Raw genomic sequence first — 19,612 nt, 5'->3', positions numbered from 1 at the left:
TACAACATACATGCATGCATACTATGCATGCCCACATATAGTACATACAACGATTCATATGTAAATATTGTATCCGTTGTTAAAAGTGAGCGCGGTTTGCGGCTAATGAAAGTGAGTGCGCGCTGAGCGTTTGTGTTTGCGGAGTGCGCTCGAGTATTTGATTTGATTTGATTTGATTTGAATTGAATTGTCAACTTGAAAATTTGTATTTGTATGTATTAAATTTTATTTGCGAGGCAAAAGCGCAACGGTTAACAAGTGAAACAGTAGAAGCGCGAGTTTCAAGTGAAATATTTTTTGCAATGCAAAACTATAATTAAAGAATGTGAATAAAATATAAAGCTTAGCGATAAATGCTGAAAATAAAATCAAATTTAAAAAATATGCATGCACACATATGTACATATATTATATAATTTAAAGCAACAACGCTCCTACTAACGGATTACGCAAGTTAAGCGAAATGTGCGCGGAACAACAATGAAGTAAATTCAAATCAGTTGCTGTGGCAAAAAGGTGTACGACTTGAATTTAAAAATATAAAAACTAAAAAAACACAAAATATGTAAAAAATTAAAAAAAGAAAAATGTGTATAAAAAAATTACAAGCAAAATATATTAAGAAAAATATATTTAAAAATTAAAAAAATAAAAAAACAAAATTAAAAATTAACTCAATAATTAAAATCAAATCCACATATTTTTCGAGTATTTAAACAAATATATTTAAAATGCAGCAATGCCAAAATACATATTTCCCAAACAACGCGATAACTTACTTATGAATTGTTTTACTACATTTTATTAAAAACATTTTTTCTACAAAGACGAAAAACGAGCAATTTCATGGGAAAAATGTGTTACAAAGGAAGATAGGAAATATTACATGGAAAAAATTAAAGCAATATGAATAAAAATTAAATCATTTTTAAATAACTATCAGCAGCTACAGATAAAAAAAAGTTAGTGATTTTCAGCCATTAATTTTTTTTATATTTTTTATTATTATAAATACAGTAATTAGTTTTAATTTAACTAAAACAGCAATACAATGGAACGCAAAACGTATTACGAATAATATTAAAGTGAAAATAAAATTTAAGTAACATAAATAAAAATTAATTATAAATTAACAAAAACCAAAACCCAAATTTAAATATAATAAAATTTAAGGAACATAAAAAAAACAAATTTCAATATGAGAAAATTTAAGTAACATAAATAAAAACCATGTAATTATAAATAAAAATAAAAAAAAAACACCAAATAAAATTTAAGGAACATAAATAAAAAAAAACAAATTTCAATTTAATAAAATTTAAGTAACATAATTAAAAACTAATTTTAAATAAAAATAAAAAACACCAAATTTATTTATAATAAAATTTAAGTAACATAAATAAAAAATAATTATAAATAAAAGTAACAAAATAAAAGACACCAAATTTATTTATAATAAAATTTAAGTAACATAAATAAAAAAAAAACAAATTTCAATAAAATAAAATTTAAGTAACATAAATAAAAACTATAATAATTATAAATAAATAAAAAAAAACAAATTTAAATATGAGAAAATTTAAGTAACATAAATAAAAAAAAAACAAATTTCAATAAAATAAAATTTAAGTAACATAAATAAAAACTAATTATAAATAAAAATAAAAAAATAAAAAAAAACAAATTTAAATATGAGAAAATTTAAGTAACATAAATAAAAACCATGTAATTATAAATAATTTCGGCCACCGTAGCCGAATGGGTTGGTGCGTGATTACCATTCGTAATTCACAGAGAGGTCGTTGGTTCGAATCTCGGTGAAAGCAAAATTAATAATAAAAACAATTTTCTAATAGCGGTCGCCCCTCGACAGGCAATGGCAAACCTCCGAATGTATGTCTGCCATGAAAAAGCTCCTCATAAAAATATCTGCCGTTCGGAGTCGGCTTGAAACTGTAGGTCCCTCCATTTGTGGAACAACATCAAGACGCACACCACAAATAGGAGGAGGAGCTCGGCCAAACACCTAAGAGAAGTGTACGCGCCAATTATTTATTTTATTTTTTTAATTATAAATAAAAATAAAAAAACACCAAATAAAATTTAAGTAACTTAAATAAAAAGTAATTATAATATAAATAAAAGTAACAAAATAAAAAAAAAAAACAAATTTAAATATGAGAAAATTTAAGTAACATATTGTAAATAAAAACTAATTATAAATAAAAATAAAAAAAACCAAATTTTAATATGAGAAAATTTAAGTAACATAAATAAAAACTAATTCTAAGTAAAAATAAAAAAACACCAAATTTAAATTTAATAAAATTTAAGTAATATAAATAAAAAGTGATTATAAGTAAAAAAAAAACAAAAAAAAATCGAAATTTAAATATAATAAAATAAGCTGTGTTTTTAGAACCTACACCAAATGCATTTTTTTTCTTCCTATATTAATCCCACCTGTAGTACGACACTAAGTAATTCTTTCTACAGCTTGGATTTCCTAACATTAATCATTATCAATATTACATTTTGGTTAAGTTTTTGTGTGAGTTTACAAGTGCATGTACATACATAGCTTTAAATTATTCTAGTTATCAGCTGAGTTGGGTCTGGTCGTTTGAGCCGCCTGGAGTTTGCCCTTTCTGCTGATGAGAGTTGTCGCATGCCAGTATTTGTATGGTTCATTAAACGGGCAATATGATTTGTGCTGCGTTTGCGGATGATTTCTGCTACTGTATCGATGTTGAGATGGCGATGAATATCTTCGTTTGGGGCGTACCAAGGTGCATCGGTTATAGTTCTGCGTATTTTTGATTGCAGTTGTTGAATAATGTCAATGTTACTTTTACTTGCAGTTCCCCAGATTTCTATGCCGTATGCCCAGATTGGCACAATCACAGTTTTGTATATAAGGGTTTATTCAGCAATGACAGTTTCGAGCGCCTGCCAAGTAGCCAGTATAGTTGTCGGAATCTGTTTTTTATCTCATTTCTTTTCAACGTGATATGTTCTTTCTAGAGAAGTTTAGAGTCAATAGTCATTCCAAGGTATCTTGCTTTTGTGCCTATCGGGATTTGTGAATTGTTTATTTTCAGATTCTTGTGTTCTACTTTCTTGTTAGAATAAACTACATGAATCGTTTTGCCACTATTGATTTGTATACCCCAAGCATTAAACCATGTTAGTGTTTTCATCAAAGTCTGTTGTAACTTGTTTGTTGCTGCTTCTAAGGTTTTATGAGTTGCCAATAGGACGGTGTCATCTGCAAAAGTTGCTATCATGTCGATACTTGCAGGCAAGGGAATATCAGCTGTGTACAGCACATATAGTACAGACCCTAGTGCACTGCCCTGAGGTACACCGGCTTCCATGAGTTGCATGTTAGAGTATTTGTCTCTATATTTCACATAAAAGTGTCTAAGTAAATATTTTCTACGAAATCTGAATTGGTATGAAGGTAATAAATGAAATTAAAAACAATTTATTTTATTGTGAATGCCATATTTGAATTAAATTTCATTACATTAATCCAAAGTCAACCTTCTTCTTCTTCTTAATTGGTGCGATAACCGCTTACGCGATTTTGACCGAGTTTAACAAAGCGCGCCTGTCGTTTCTTTCTCATGCTAACCGGCGCCAATTGGACACCCCAAGTAAAGCCAAGTCCTTCTCCACCTGATCTTTCCAACGCAGAGGAGGCCTTCCTCTTCCTCTGCTACCACCATCTGGTATCGCGATTAAGTTCTGCGGCTCGTACGATGCTCTCCAACATCAGATTAAAGAAATCACACGACAGCAAGTCACCCTGTCTGAAACCTCGTTTGGAGAGGTCCTTCCCAATTCTGACGGCGCTGCTGGTGTTGAGCAACGTCATCTTACATAGCCGTATTAGTTTTGCAGGGATACCAAATTCAGACATCGCGGCATACAAGTAACTCCTTTTCCATTCGATAAATGAAGCTTTGAAGTCAACGAAAAGATGGTGTGTGTCGATTCTCCTTTCATGGGTCTTTTCCAAGATTGGGCGTATTGTGAATATTTGGTCGATGGTAGACTTTCCAGGTCTAAAGCCACACACACAGTCAACCTACATTTTAATAAAAAAAAATTTTCGTTACTCGGGTGTGGATGTGCCTAACACACATACCAATCTAGGGTCTCCAAGAATTCGATACATTTCACAGATTTTAAATTATTGAACAAATAATTAAAAAAAAAGGCTAATAAGAGTCGGGCCTCCAAAGGCAACGGACCTGAGTAAATTTCTGAATAAACCCATTTGTCTTTTTGGAATCGGCATAAAGCTGTAAAAATCGAAACTAAATAAACTGTGAAAAAAATAGAATTAGCGAAATAAAATGAGAATTTCTTTTATAAAATTTTTTGTCCGATTTGTTTCTTTCCATACGAGTATGTGTGGGGTGGTCCATCTAGCATTTGAAATTTGAATATTTAAAATATCATCTGCGATGTGTTATATAGTAAATAAATAAATTTCATTAAAGCGAATGGGTCTGGTGGTGAACGAAGAAAAGTATGATACCTCGTGCCGTCAAACAAGTGGTGGTCGCTCTCACCCATTGGCACCCACGTCACTGTTGACAGTTATGATTTTGAAGCTGTAAGAGACTTCCTTTATCTAGGTACTGATATTATTCTCAGCCTTGAAATCCAACGGAGAGTCTCTCTCGCCAGCAAGTGCTACTTTGGACTAAGTAGGCAAATGAGTAGTAAAGTCCTCTCTAGACGAACAAAACTAGCACTTTTTAAGTCAGTACAGTGAGATTGAGGTTCCTTTGGGCATTAATACGAGTATGACGAGCTTCATTAAGATTTTGCATGATCACTTAGTGATAAAAAATATATGTTCGCGTTGAATTCCCGAAATTTAAAAATGCCCTGGAAACGCAGCTGGACAAAGTGTTTCGAAAAGTGGTTCAAAGCGAATGCAAAAGTGGCACAGCATTGATCATCATGGCGAATATTTTGAAAAACAGTAAAACCGTTTTCGCTCAAGAATGTTCGTTTTGCCATTGTTAGGTCAGAAATATAAATGCTAACCCTCGTTTGTTTTTCACATGCAAAGTTGGGATACTCAGAGCTTTTCTAAGGGCGAGTAGCCTGTAATATAAACAGCAACCCTCGTATATTTTACACATGTCAAGTTGAGATACCCGTAATATATGTAGCAACCCTCGTATATTTTCCACATGTCAAGTTGGGATACCCGAAATATGAGTAGCAACCCTCGTATATTTTCCACATGTCAAGTTGGGATACACGAAATATGAATAGCAGCCCTCGTATATTTTATGCATGTCAAGTTGGGATACCCAGAACCTCTCGAAGTTCGAGTGGCACTACTGAGCAATCGTTCGTTCATTAACCTTTCATGGATTTGGTCAAATATTTGCCCTTACTTGAGCAGCCTGAACTGGCATCAACAAAAATGGATCGTCCCACCCTCTAATTCGACTACTAAACATTCAAAGGTTCTCCAGCTGTACAGATTTCCCCTAAATATTTGTTTTTATTTCGTTTTTCCCCCTGCAAATAGAGAGTCCAACACTTTCATGCCACTCCCGCCGAATGGCAGATGTGCCCTTTTAACATCGGCAGTGCACTCGAAAATTCCACAATAAAAATTAATAAACTTGAACTATTATGCAATAAATACAATAATAAATACAATCACCCATGCATACCTAAGTACGTATTTAATTAATCCTCAAGTGTTTATAATCACAATAATTTAGCTAAAGCTAATTCTCTGCGGAATTTATTTAAAATAATTATAAAATCACTACAAATTGCAAACTGATCGCAAACACTCGCAAAATAATACACACGCACATATGTATGTGTGTATGTGCAAGCACCAAATTGCAAACAACGGCGTTGGAAACAATTTTATATAACAACAAAATTCACCAAAAGTGCTAACATAATTCGAGTGCCTACAAAATCTGCATTGCGCGTAATCTAAATACATATGTATGTGAGTATGTGGTGCGCGGTGATACATATTTACGAGTATTGTATGCATCAAAAGTGCTAATTGTGCCAAATTCGCCTACTCACATACACATATAGATATACATATTCATATACATATGCATACATACGAACATTAATGCAAACATTTACGGGTTAGTAGGCATTTGAGCGCAATTTTGCAAAATATACAAGCGAAACCTTTAATTTTAGTGTTATTGTAGCATTATTGCAAATGTGTTTGTAAGTTTGTGAAATTCTGAATGCATATACATACGTGTATATGAGTTTGTGTTGCTATATTTGCAAATCATTATTGGCATCGACGTCAATCAGTTTCGTTCAATCATTAGTCAAAATTATTTAAACGGAGGGCAGAATTCTGTTAAGCTGCCTGGCACTTACACAAATACATGCGCAACTAACGTAAATTGTCATATGTATAACAATAATAATTCATGTAATACACCCACATCTAATGTAAACAACAAAATGCCAAAATCGTCATTGCCACCAATGCCACAGCTGGTTCTGCTGAAATTCTCACAGCCTTTGAAGAGCCTGCTCGCCACAGCACTCCTGCTTTGCTGCCTGCAATCGTTGCAAATCAACTGCCGTAAGTTTTGATATGATTTTATTTGATTTTATTTGAAATGTGTGTTAAATGAAATCGCCAGCTTTTAGCGACAAATTTATTGGTTTTTTATTTATTTGGCATTATTAGTTATCAGTTGCATGCAGAATTAATGTTCAATGCCACAAAATGACATGTAAGCATATGCAGACATATGTTCATATTATACATGCACACATGCACACATAAATACATACATACTTACATATATGTTTATCTTTTTTGGCGGAGGAGGGGAAGCATCAAAAGCATATGGCCGAAGCTATGGCGTGGGACTTTACCCCGACTAAGCCCCCCTCATATCCTACGGGATGTCTCCTGGAACTTCACCGTTAAGTAGTACTCAATCGTCTGTTATTGTCATTCTGTTTTGTAGATTGTGTTAAGGAGCTTTTCCTAGGGACCTACGTGCATATTCCGCGTATTGAAGGTTCTTCATGATATTTGCGGCCACTACGCATGTAATTTTCCAGTTTTCATCGTTTTTGCACATATCTTTGTGGGATAAGATTTGTGTCATTTACGGTTTCACCAAACGCTCTCTCAAGCATATTTCGTTTATTAACACATTGACTGCCACGTCGGCCATATATGTGTGACACTGTACTATGCGGTTTAAGCCACGTCGGACACATACATATGTCCGGCACGACTATTTTTCTCTCTCACCATGTCGCACAGCAACGATTGACGATAAATATGATTTTATTACAATAATAAAATATATGGCTTCCCATGAAATTTCTGTTATAGTGACTTCGGCGCAGCTCAAAAAACAATTGGAAAAATTGGTTTTGAAAAAAAAATTAAATTCATTTTATTGCAGTAACAAAAAATTTTTTACATATTATTTTTACAAAGTAGTTATACAAATGAACCCATTAAACTTGTTTGTGGTGATTCCCAAAACATTCTAAACACATGAATGGCTCTTGGGGACAATCCGGGCAATACGTGTATACTCTTTTAGCCTTCTTTCTGGCGATCTCCTTTCCTTCCATTTGTTTTATTCTGGAATAACATAAAGTACATGTTCGACGTAATTTTCTATTACTTGCAACTTAGTTTTATTTTTAAAATATGAATATTGCCTGATTTTGGCTTCATATGTTTTTCTGGCTCCTGCAAATTTAGAAGTGATAAAGTAATTTGTTCTCTAAACCATCGTATTTGTGCATTATTTTTTTTCGTAGCTTTCTTGTACACTACAAAAGCATTTACTACTGATAGTCCGAGCAAATATTCTATACCCAGTTTGCGGTACCACTTCACGCCCTTCCTCAAAGTAGTAGCATAAGAACAGTTCTGGTCTGATAAATCAATCCCTGCTTTTCCTTTGTTGTAAGCAAGTATGGCTATTGGATTTTTCTTATTCTTCTTCGCCAAGCGACGTTTTGAGCCAGAGGTGTTACTGATGGTTGATGGTTGGTCAAGGTCAGAAGCTAGTGCTTGTTCGCCATTATCTTGAGCTTCTTCTACCATTCTTGGACTGTGTTTTGTTGACAGAATCCGTACATCACGAGCATCGCGCCATTTCAGTACCACAATTCCATTTTGCTCTTCTCTATGAATTACCTGACCTTTTTCCAATTTGGCATCAAACACTTCTTTGGGCACATATTTTTTGTTTGCTCTTAGTGTACCCACAACGTGGGTATTTTGTCATAAAAAGGAAAGTGCCAACTCATAGCTTGTATAGAAATTGTCAATGAACAGTGTTCTACCTTGATTTAGTAAGTCCTGCGAAAGTTCTTCGCAAACTGATCATCCCAGGATTTCTTGCGTAAACCTCTGACTTTCCTGAGTAAATCTTACTTGCCCATGTATATCCTTCTGTAGAACATAGCTTGAATAATTTTATGCCATACTTACGGGCTTCGTTTGGAATATACTGTCGAAATACTAAGCGACCCCTCCAAGGCACAAGAGTCTTATCAATTACAAAATCCTCAGCTGGGTATAAAGTTTCTTGGTATTTTTTTGCAACATATCTATAAGTGGTTGAACTTTTCCAGTCCTATCCCCTTTTGGAATGGTTTCATTGTTGGCGAAGTGTATATTTGCTAGTACTAACTCAAAACGGTTCCGCGGCATTACCTTGGGCGCTACATTGTTCTTATAAATTTCACTTGTAGACCAGTATGATGGAATATCGAACAAGACCCGTTCATAATACAAGTCCCAAGAACTTTTTCATTTCATCGCTATTAGTTGGAGTCCATTTTTTCATTCGACTTTCGCGTTTCAATTCTTTTGCAATCAGTTGTTGCTCAGCGTATCTATTTGTTTCTAATACGATGAGGTTGATTATTTCGTCGTCAATAAACAAACGAAAAACATCAAATGGGGTGACACTTTGTGGGACATCTACTTGTAGCCCTGATTTTCCCGAAAAAGTAAATGTTTTATGACGACCTTCGTATTCAGACCAGACAGCATTTATAATTTGGGGTTCACCTGCGACCCGATTTTCTTGTTCTTCATCGCTTTCTTCCCTATTCTCTTCTAGTGCTAGGCTTTCAAGAACTTCTTCTATATTATTTATGACTTTCTCATCTTCTTCACTTTCCGAAGAGTATGCAGTAGGATTATACATAGGATCCTTTACAGAGTCATCAGAGCTATGTATAATCTTCATCTTCTTCACTTTCTGGAATTGCGAGTATTTTTTCTAACTCAGTATCTGATAAAAATGTTCTTTTCGACATTCCGTAACACAAATATTATCAAACAATATAACGCGATCAAGTCTTCTTGTTTACTGAGCATGTAATAAGCTTTGACTTGTTTCTGTTTGCAAAAACAACATACTCCCAATTGTTTTGTTTTTGCAAAACGAAGTAGAGCTTGTACGACGACGATGTATTTTGATGTGTATCCAATGTTTTTGTTGTGCATATACATATGTATGTCCGCCATGGCCCTGAGTTAAAACTAGTCGGTAGGCGCCACGTCGAACATATGTGTGTGACATACTAATTAGTTAAAAACTGCCTGCTTCTAAGCAGAAAATATTACCAGCACGACCCTAAATTCCAATTTTGACGTCTCTGATGAGGTTAAAAAAAAATGCTGTGGCCCCAGAGCATCTTATTTGCTGAAAGTGCCTTGGCAGTCAATGTGTTAATGAACCTCGGGCATTGGAACAAGATATGCCTCGCCGTTTCGTGTTCTTCAGAGCACTGCGGGCAGTACGGATCGTTTTCAAGATGGAACCTGTGTAGGTATGCTTTGAAGCAACCGTGTCCAATAAGCAAATGTGTGATACAAAAATCAATTTCTCCGTGTGTTTGCCCAATCCACATCGCAATGTTTGGAATCAGCTCAAAGGTCCACCTACCTTTCTCGGATTGCTTCCACCGTACCTGCCATTCTTCAATTGTTCGCAGCCTTTCTTCTCTTTTAACTACGCTCGACGATTTCTGCCCAATGGTGTTATGCAACCTCTACATCTCAACCGCGAGAAGGTTGATGGGCACCATTCCCGTTATCACATGGATTGTGTCATCTGAGACAGTGCGATAGGCACTGGCAACTCGCAAGGCGCCAAATCTGTATGTGGCTCGTTCGTGTTGGAGGTACGATGGCTTCGTGTTTGCCCAGATTGATGCTGCATACAGAATCACTGAGCTCGTGACAGTTATCTATGTTTATCTACTATTAGGAAATGTATGTATGTATGCACATAGGCAATGCACATAGCCTATGTACTACAGAGCCACTGAACTGATTTTGATTGAATTTTGGTGAGCGATTGCGAGTGTGCGTATGAATCTTTAAACGTTGTTTTTTTTTTGTTTTTCAACCGCTAGGTGGTGCTGAAGTCGAGATATTTATAAAAATCATACTTTTTGTTCTATCTGATTAGAATGTACCCTCTATTAGCAAGTCCATTCTGTCAAAAAAATATAGGGAATTGTTCATTTAAAAAGCGCGCGTTTCACATACCTATGACTAATTTTTTCTTTGCTGGAATGTTGGCACAAGTGTAGTCTATAGTGTCACAGAGATTGTCAATTAGCTTGTTTTTGGCATTTAATTATATCAGTCAACCGCCGATGTGCTCTGCGATTTTCACTAGGGATAAAAATATCGAACAAAGAATTTGTCTTAAGCTTCGTCTGCCGAATCGTTGAAAATGTTGCAGAAAGCCTATGGCGAGTGTGTTTTATCAAAAATACGGTACACGGGTCTACGAATGGTATAAAGCTTTTGCAGAGCGCCGAGAAGTCGTGGAAGATTTGCCCCAATCTGATCGCCCATCAACGTCTTCAACGGATGAAAACATCGACAAAGTCAACGAAATGGTGCTGGGCAACCCATCATTTAAGTTTGGGGGAGTTAGCTCGTGACCTTAGCATGTCTCACGGATCAATTCGTAGCATTTTACGCCATTAATTGGGCAAGAGACGCGTGGCTGCTCGACTCGTTCGAAGAAAGTTGAATTTCTTTCAAAAAATTCATCGGAGGAAGGTGGCTAAAGACATGCTTGAGCAAGTGAATTCGGACCCAATGTTTATCCAGCGCATCATAACAGGTGATGAGCCGTGATTACATGAGCTTAACATGCGAACCAGTCAACAGGCGGCTGATGTGGCTGAATGGCGCTATTCCTATGGGCCGAAACCCAAAAGACCACGTCAAAGTCGGTCAAAAGTGAAAGTCGTGCTACTCGTTTACTTTGATTATCAAGGTGTTGTGCACTCGGAATTCATTCCAAATGGTTCTACGGTAAAGAAAAAACATTATTTGGAAGTTATGTAACGTTTGAGAGAGAATGGGTGTGGGAAAACTCATGGATCTTGTGTCATAATAACTCACCGTCTCACAAGGCTCACACTCTGAACACTGTTTTGACCAAAACCTCAACAAATTTCATCGAATAACCACCAAATTAACCGAATCTAGCCCTCTATGACTTTTTCCTTTTCCCAAAACTTAAATTGCCACACCGCGGACGCCGCTTTGAGTCCCAGATAGAGGCCATGAAGGAGAATTCGCTGAAGGAGCTGTAGAAAATCTCTTCAAACTGAAGAGGCCCATGAAAGATCGACGCTACGCTACGAAATATTTTGACGCAAGTGTTAATATTATATATAATAAATTTTACAATTCCAGTGAAAAATCCGCAACTTTTCTTGCTGAGTCACCCTAATGTGCATGTGTGCAATCTCAGTACTTTTCAACTAAATATTTACATCGTAAAATGTTTGAATCAATTTTCTAGACACGCAAGCAACTGTCTTTATTTGTCAATTAAAGTTTTAAACGAACTCACAAATTCAAAGTGTTTCAAGGTCAAAGGTACTTTATACTCGTAAGCGCGCATACATGCACACACATATACATACCACATACACATACAAATAGGGTTTTGATGGGAGTTTTAAAGGTGTATAATAAAATAAATAGAAAAATTTTGCTTTTTGGACTTGAAAATTTTATGACATTTAGCGACATTTGAAATACACACATCGACACAAATTTTGGGCCATGAACCAGATTACACTTATTGTATTTATTGAATCCAAATATGAGCTCAGAACAGTGCCAGCTCGACATGTTACATAACCTCAAATATAGTCGAAAATCATGTTGTTGTGTTTTTAGGCTGGAATATTCTTAACACAGAATCAGTATTTAGCACCTCAAAAATATTTTAATTATTGAAAAAGGTGGCGCAAAATTAATCATACAATTTTGTTTTTGAATCACGTTCTTACTAAATAAAAAATAATAATAATAATTTTCAGTGATGGGAATCTTTATTTTCAGTAACCAAGATCTTTATAAAGGGTTTTCCAATAAGAGGTGCTATTTTGATATTCAAATAAAAATGCTATTTTTTTAATATAAATGATCGGATGTTTATTTTATTATAAAGAGGAGTGAGAAGAAGGTATGCCGTTAATAGTGGAAAATAAGATCAGGCAAATGACTACCCCGACAATACAGGACAATATCCTTTTCATGAAACTTTCCATAACCGAATTGCAAAGTGGCTGCCCTATAACCTCGATAGCCTCACGAATTCCATCTTTGAGGTCTTGAATCGACACTGGACTGTTGGCGTAGGCCTTATCTTTCACGTGGCCCCAAAGAAAAAAGTCACAAAGTGCTAAATCGCAAGAGCTTGGTGGCCAATTGTGATCACCTCTTCGAGAGATAATACGGTCCGAAAACTTTTCCCGTAAAAGGTCAATGGTTTTTTTGCTTGTGTGGCACGTAGCACCGTCTTGTTAAAAATAAACGTCGTCTAGATCAATGCCATCCAATTCCGGCCATAAAAAATCGTTAATCATCTCTCGGTAGTGCAATTCATTCCAAAATAACACCTGTTATTGGAAAACCCTTTATTTTGCTACCTAAGACACAAAAGCCGCTTATTCGTAATTGGCTGAAATGCTCACCCGCCATATGCAAAATGTCAGACATTAAGTCTCAGTTCAAGCGCAATCCTAATCTAGACATAAATCTTTTGCACAAATACACTGACAAACTATCCATTAACTGACGAACTGGCCGAGCAATTAAAAAATTCGTGCTACAGAAGGCTTAAGATCGGATCGAATTATTCCTCGTTGTAGCGAAAATGTCAGAATGTGGAAGAAATCAACATCTATCGAATCCGAAACATAAATGCTATAGAAAGTATCACTGGCGCGACCCGAAGCAATATTTGGTCACTCTTGAGATTTATGGGATCGTCAACTTAAGTTTTTAGATAAAAACAAAAAAACGGAGTGTAAGAGAGAAATAATGAGGGACTGCATAGGACCAATAGAAAAAATTACTGGAAAACTTGGTAGTTGACAGGAGATTTCAAAACAAACCCGACAGCTTTACTACAAAGCTTAGCTGTCAACAAATAGTTTCAGAATCTGTCGAATTCCTCTAAAACAAGTTCTTAGGTGCGGTATGCACTTTGAAAGGGAAAGCGAGCGCTCTAAAAATAAGTTCCGATGACATCCCGGTTTGTTAGTTTTTAGTCTGCAGTCAGCAACAACATTCAAAAGAATGAGAACGGAAAGGGTGTTGACAGAGCAGGTTTGTAAAGTTGAAGCAATAAAAGTTGCCCTGTATGAACGCGGTCTTACTAATATACATTAAGTGCTTCCAATCAAATGTATTTTTTGCCAGCTCCTTTATAGTGCTGCCAACATATAGTTTTTATGCCAGTTGCTTCATCTATTCGCCACTTGCTAACGCTTGGCGATTTCAAGACGCTTGCAAATAAAAATAAAATCACTCACACGTCCCACCCTCATCATTATCATAATTATGTATAGTTGACTAAACAAACCTTTTCGTCGATTTCAAAGTTGATTTCGATAGCACAAACAGGAACTGCCTCTACGCCGCTATATCTGAATTTGGTATCCCCGCAAAACTTATACGGCTGTGTAAAATGACATCGAGCGCTACGGTAAACTCCGTCAGAATCGGAAAGGGCCACTCCGAGACGTTCGATACCAACCGAGGTTTCAGACAAGGCGATTTCCTTTCGTGTGATTTCTTTAATCTTCGACTGGAAACAATTACTCATGCTGAAAAATTATTCGGCCTGAACAACAGCGCAGTAGGTTCAGCGTACACCAGTCTGGGGAAGGTGTCCTCGTATCTTGGACAACAAGTCACATGTTGGCAACCACGAACTTGAAGTGCTGAAGGACTTTATTTATCTAGCTACCAGTGTTAACAGCCAGAACGACGTCAACCTACACAGAGATTAAACCGTCCTTGTATACCTATGGCGCAAAAGCTTAGACGATGACGGCAACTGATGAGAGAGTACTGGGAGTGTTCAAGAGAAAAATTCTCAGAAAAATCTGTGGTTCTCTTCGCTTATTCAATGGAACAGCGAGCTGAATGAGCTACACCGGGATGTGGACATAGTGGCTGTGCTGGCTTGGCCGTATTTCAAAGATGAACGAAAAAGCCCCCCACGCAGTACTTCGAGAGGGAACCCACTGGTGGACGGCAAGGAAGACAAAGATCTAATCTACCTTAGGAAGATCAAGTGTGGCACTCGGTGCCACCAATAGCAAGCAGCGAGCGAAGCAAGATGTCGCAATGTGTGTTCGGCCAAAACCGCCATACTGTTGTAGTGCCATCGAAGTTAAAGTACAGCCATCTAAGAAAGTAAATAACTCTGCGCATACGAGTGCCTCCTTCACACATTATTTCGAGAAAATTCTTACTCAGCTTCTTCTTCGATTTGAGTTGCATGTCTTAATGTCACACGTGACATCAGTTTTGCGACACCTCGGAATTTCAGATGGTTTTTTGAAAAGCTTCTTCTTGAGAACAAGAAACTAACCTTCGGCCAAAACTCATAAGTAATACGTACATACTTAGACTTTCTGCGACTGCGATTTTGGCGACGAAATCTCTCTCCAACAATAAATCTAACACTGAATTTGCGCTTCTTTACATGACAGCTATAGTAGGCGTCGCAAGATCCAATGTTTTTCATACCTTGCCCCGCCCATCGCATCTCATTATTGGCAGTGATGACAGACTTTGCTCTTACGAGGATATCAACCAGCCGGCAAAGGTATCTTCCCCATTAAGGGAGCGGACATTTCAGGTGCATGTCTTCGTCGTCATCAGTATAAGTATTGGGTATGGGAATAAGTTTCCGCCCTCGTAAAACAGGTGTCGCTGCTGATGCTATTTCTGTGTTCGCTTTAGTAATATATTGGTGATTTGATATGTGAGGTCTCGATCGCAGTAGTGACATTCGTTTGAAGCGTAAAAATCCTTCTTTATCTGACTTGCCTGAAATGTCTACGTTCGTCACGATTCACGGGAAGCCATGCTTTATTATTACCTTTCAAAGACAAGTGCAGCTGAAACGCGTCGTATATTGATCAGTATTTACGGCAATCATGCTCCATCAAATACAACTTGTAAAGAGTGGTTTCAACACTCCAAAGTGGCAATTTCAACGTGAGTAATAAAGATTGCAAAGGGGCACCGAAAAAATTCGAAGATACTCAACTACAACAATTATTGGATGAAGACGCATGTCGAACTCGTGATGATGTGTCTAAAGAGTTGAATGTGGACAGATCAACCGTCAGTAAACGTTTGCACGCGATGGGAATGGTTCAGAAAGTAAGTAACTGGGTGCCACATCAATCGAAGGGGAGGAATATCGAGAGACATTTGGTGACGTGTGAGATGCTTCTTGAACGGCAGAAAAGAAAAGGTTTTCTGTATCGCATCGTCACTGGCGAGGAAAAATGGATCTATTTTGTTAACCCTAAGCGTCGAAGATGTTGGAGCCTGCCAGGTGAACCAGGTACATCGACAGCAAAAAAATATCCCTGCTTCAAAGGTTATGCTTTGCATCTGGTGGGATCAGAAGGATATCATCTATTGTGAATTACTTAAACCATCTAAAACCATTACTAGCGATCGTTACCGACTGCAGCCAATGCGTTTGAATCAATATCTCAAAGAAAAGCGGCCGGAATCGGACGGTAGACATTACAACCTGATTTTGCTGCAAGACACGGCTACACGTTGCTAAATCGGTCCAGAAATATGTATTTAGAAATATTTAGAGGGACTGAACTGGAAAATCTTGCCCCACCCGCCGTATTCCCCAGCCATTGCACCTTCGTATTACCATCTATTCCAATCAATGCAGTCAGCCCTTATTGAAGAGCGGTTCACTTCTTACGAGTGCATCGCAAACTGGCTCAATGAATGGATCAAGTCAAAGAACTCAAATTTTTCGGCAGAGGAGTCCGTGGGCTGCCTGAAACATGGACTAAAGTTGTAGCTTCCAATGGCACAGACTTCACATAATAGCATGTATTATTAATTGTGTAAATAATTCGGAACTTTGGCTAAGAAAGGGTGGAAACTTATTCCCATACTCAATAGCTTTCATCCGAGGCTTTGTTTTCGTTTCCATTGGGGGGCGGATTTTTACGTGGCAGTTCCCAAACCCAGCGCACAGCCAGATATCTTGGGGTGCTTCGCCTTCTCACATTAGCTCGCTCTCGAACGGATACTCGGAAGATACCCAGAGGATACCCGGAATTAGTAAGCTGATTGAACCATATACAGGAGAATCATTTTACCTTATTTTTCTTTTGTTGGCAGTGAATTCATTCTGTTTGCTTTCTCTTTCGACTTTTTCAAAGCTTTGCTTTAGATTCCGCCGACCAACGATGTAAATATCACCTGCGTAGGTCAATAATTATACTGATTTCCCGTACTCGCTTGAACTAAATACATATACGATTTTCACATGCACATACATATCCGAGTATAAGCACCTATTTGCCTAACAAATTTACTTTAATTTTAACTTAAAGCGAACAACTGCGCCATAAGCTTTTTTGCTACTTTCAAATAAATAAAAAACACATCTCTCTTTTACCTGCCTATTTTCAGATGCCCTCCTACTCAAATGTCCACTTTATCAAATGCATCTACAGAAAATTGTTGGCTTCCGGCCGCCACTGGAATATCTAACCGCACAAAACCTCATCTACTCACCAGCATACAATTTTAAGGATCGCAATCGCCACAGGCGTGAAGGTTACAGCATAGTGGGTGCGACAGATGGCCAAAGCCAGAATCCGGCAATTGCCAGCGATACAGCGAGCGCCATTTGTTGGCGGATGTGTAATGAGGATAGCGATTGTATGGCCTACGTTCATCTATTGGACACAAACGAGTGCTATGGTTATTCGTATTTTGAGCGTTCGCAACGCTATCAGGCCATAGCCAATGAACTGCCATTGGTGGCGGATGCTGAGGCGCTGTTCTATGAGAAAACCTGTCTGAAAGGTGGGTGGCAAATACCAGTTTTAACAGCTTATTTTCCACATTAACTTGAAATCACTGTTTATTTGCACTTTTAATTTTTTTTTGTTTTTTCTGCTCTCTGTATTGATTTTTATAGTGCCCGAAGTGTGCAAACAACGCAAATGGACACTTACAAAAATTCCCGGTACGAGTCTGGTGTTTCAGGGAAAGAAGACAATAGCGACGCTGGTCACGCGACGTGAATGCGCTGAGCGTTGTCTGTTCGAAAGCGAATTTAAATGTCTGTCCGCATCGTTTGCGCCATCGTACCGCAACAATCGTGAGAGGTGAGTGTTTGGGCATATCGGTTTGTGTGTGTGTGCGTGTATGTGAATTGCACAGTGTATAAGTGCTAATTATAAAGAGTGTATGACAGTAGTGAATACACCCACCACCCATCAGGTGTTGCGAGCTGCGAATTCCATCAGCACAAACCAAATACGTAGTGAAATTTCAAATATGAGTTCTATGGCTTTATCGGCTGGATTTCAGTGCTGAAAATGGAAAATGATGCGCAGCATTGCCGAGCTGTATGAGCTCACTGCAATTACAATTAGTTAGCTGTTTTTAGCGTTACGGTTATTCAATACTAGTAATGCGCGCGATTTGCAATTTTAAATTCGATATGTGAATATTGTGAAGCAATGAATCATTTACTGTTTCGCTTCGCTGATTCAACTTAAAAAATATTTATAATTTTATGCGAATAATTGAACATCTTCGGAGAACTGTTAAGTCCCTTATAATATTTGCTTGAATATTCATATATATATATATATATATATTGGCGCTATATATGAATTGGCGCTACACCCTCTGGGTGTTTGGCCACTCTCCTCCTCTTATTTGTGATGCGCGTATTGTTGTATTTTCATAAATGAAGAGACCTACAGTTTTATGCCGCCTCCGAATGACAGATGGCTTTTTATGAGGAGCTTTCTCATGGCGGAAATACACTCGGAAGTTTGCCATTGCTTGCCGAGTGGCGACAGCTTTTCTATCATTTTTGGAATGCATAAATTAGCTATTGGTCAAATTTATTTTTATTATGTTTTATTTTTATTAGTTTTTTTAAAGGGGCCATTTTGTTGGCATATCTTTTGAGAGGTATTAAGTAGAAAATCGACAAATAACCAAAAAAAAATTTCGAATTTGCTCGAGAGTCGTTTAAAATAATTAAATCATTATAGCCCCCCAATAGAGTCCAGAGTAAAAATTAAAGTTGTTTGGCTTATCGCTGCTCAATTTAAGTAGAGCTAGAAAAGTGCGTACCGCCAACATTTCGAGATATGTTGCATATATACAGGGTCCGGCACTCGAAGTATAGCCAATTAAAAAGGGCATAAATTTTGTATGGAAAATTACTTTTATTCAATTCAAAATAAAAAATATGTGACAATTATATAAAATTAAGAACCAATTTACTTTCGCTCGATATGACCACCTTTTGCCTTGACTAAGCCCCTGGAACGGTCCAGAAACGAATCGCACGCTATCCGAATGCGACTTGTAGGTATTTTGGCCCACTAGCGGACAATTTCTTTTTTCAGCGCCTCGAGACTGGTGAATCTTTTAGCTCAGACCTTGCTCTCCAAAATGGCCTAAAGAAAAACTCCCATCGTTTTGGAAGTTTACGAATTGCTCAATTTGAAAAATTTTCTCGTCAAAAAACGCAATGATCGGAAATTGGCCGCTTTCGGTCAAGCAAAGCAACTACTTCTATTCAAATATGAACGAGACGTTATCAATAAAACGGTCCGCGGATGACATATGGCAAAAATAAATTTTTTGTTTTTTGGTAGGACTGTTATAAGCTTACATGGCAAATTTCAGCGTGATATGTCACATAGTTTGTTTTCTGTGCTACTGTTAACAAGTCAAGCTCGAGTGTGTTCTTCGAATTTAACGATGGAAATTCAAGTTGAACAGAGAATTTGTTTGAAATTTTGTTATTCCAACAAAATTTCGGCTTCAGACGCCTTAAAAATGTTGCGACAACCTATGGGGACTCTGCTCTATCGCGTGCACGTGTTTTCCAGTGGTACAAATCGTTCAAAGAGGACCATACATCAACCCAAAAAACCACGCCAAAGTCGCTCAAAAATTAAGGTTATGCTGACTGTTTTTTTCGATTACGAAGGTGTGGTG

At 37.1% G+C, this 19,612-nt stretch overlaps 1 protein-coding gene across 4 annotated transcripts in view; it reads left to right on the top strand.

Annotated features, from left to right (window-relative positions):
- The first annotated feature begins 237 nt into the window (after positions 1 to 237).
- LOC129239117 (uncharacterized) overlaps positions 238 to 19,612 on the top strand; it is a 51,320-nt gene continuing 31,945 nt past the window's right edge. The window contains exons 1-4 of one of the 4 annotated variants that reach the window (XM_054874426.1): positions 238 to 518; positions 5,763 to 6,616; positions 17,048 to 17,446; positions 17,562 to 17,751. In XM_054874426.1, coding sequence (XP_054730401.1) covers positions 6,439 to 6,616; positions 17,048 to 17,446; positions 17,562 to 17,751 — 767 coding nt within the window. In that variant the 5' untranslated portion in view covers positions 238 to 518; positions 5,763 to 6,438. The remainder of the gene's footprint in view (positions 519 to 5,762; positions 6,617 to 17,047; positions 17,447 to 17,561; positions 17,752 to 19,612) is intronic. The other 3 variants (XM_054874451.1, XM_054874436.1, XM_054874443.1) reach the window with 3 other exon arrangements.

This window comes from Anastrepha obliqua, chromosome 1 (assembly GCF_027943255.1).
Source record: "Anastrepha obliqua isolate idAnaObli1 chromosome 1, idAnaObli1_1.0, whole genome shotgun sequence".
Taxonomy (NCBI): Eukaryota; Metazoa; Arthropoda; class Insecta; order Diptera; family Tephritidae; genus Anastrepha; species Anastrepha obliqua.
This window is presented reverse-complemented; position numbering and strand designations above follow the sequence as displayed.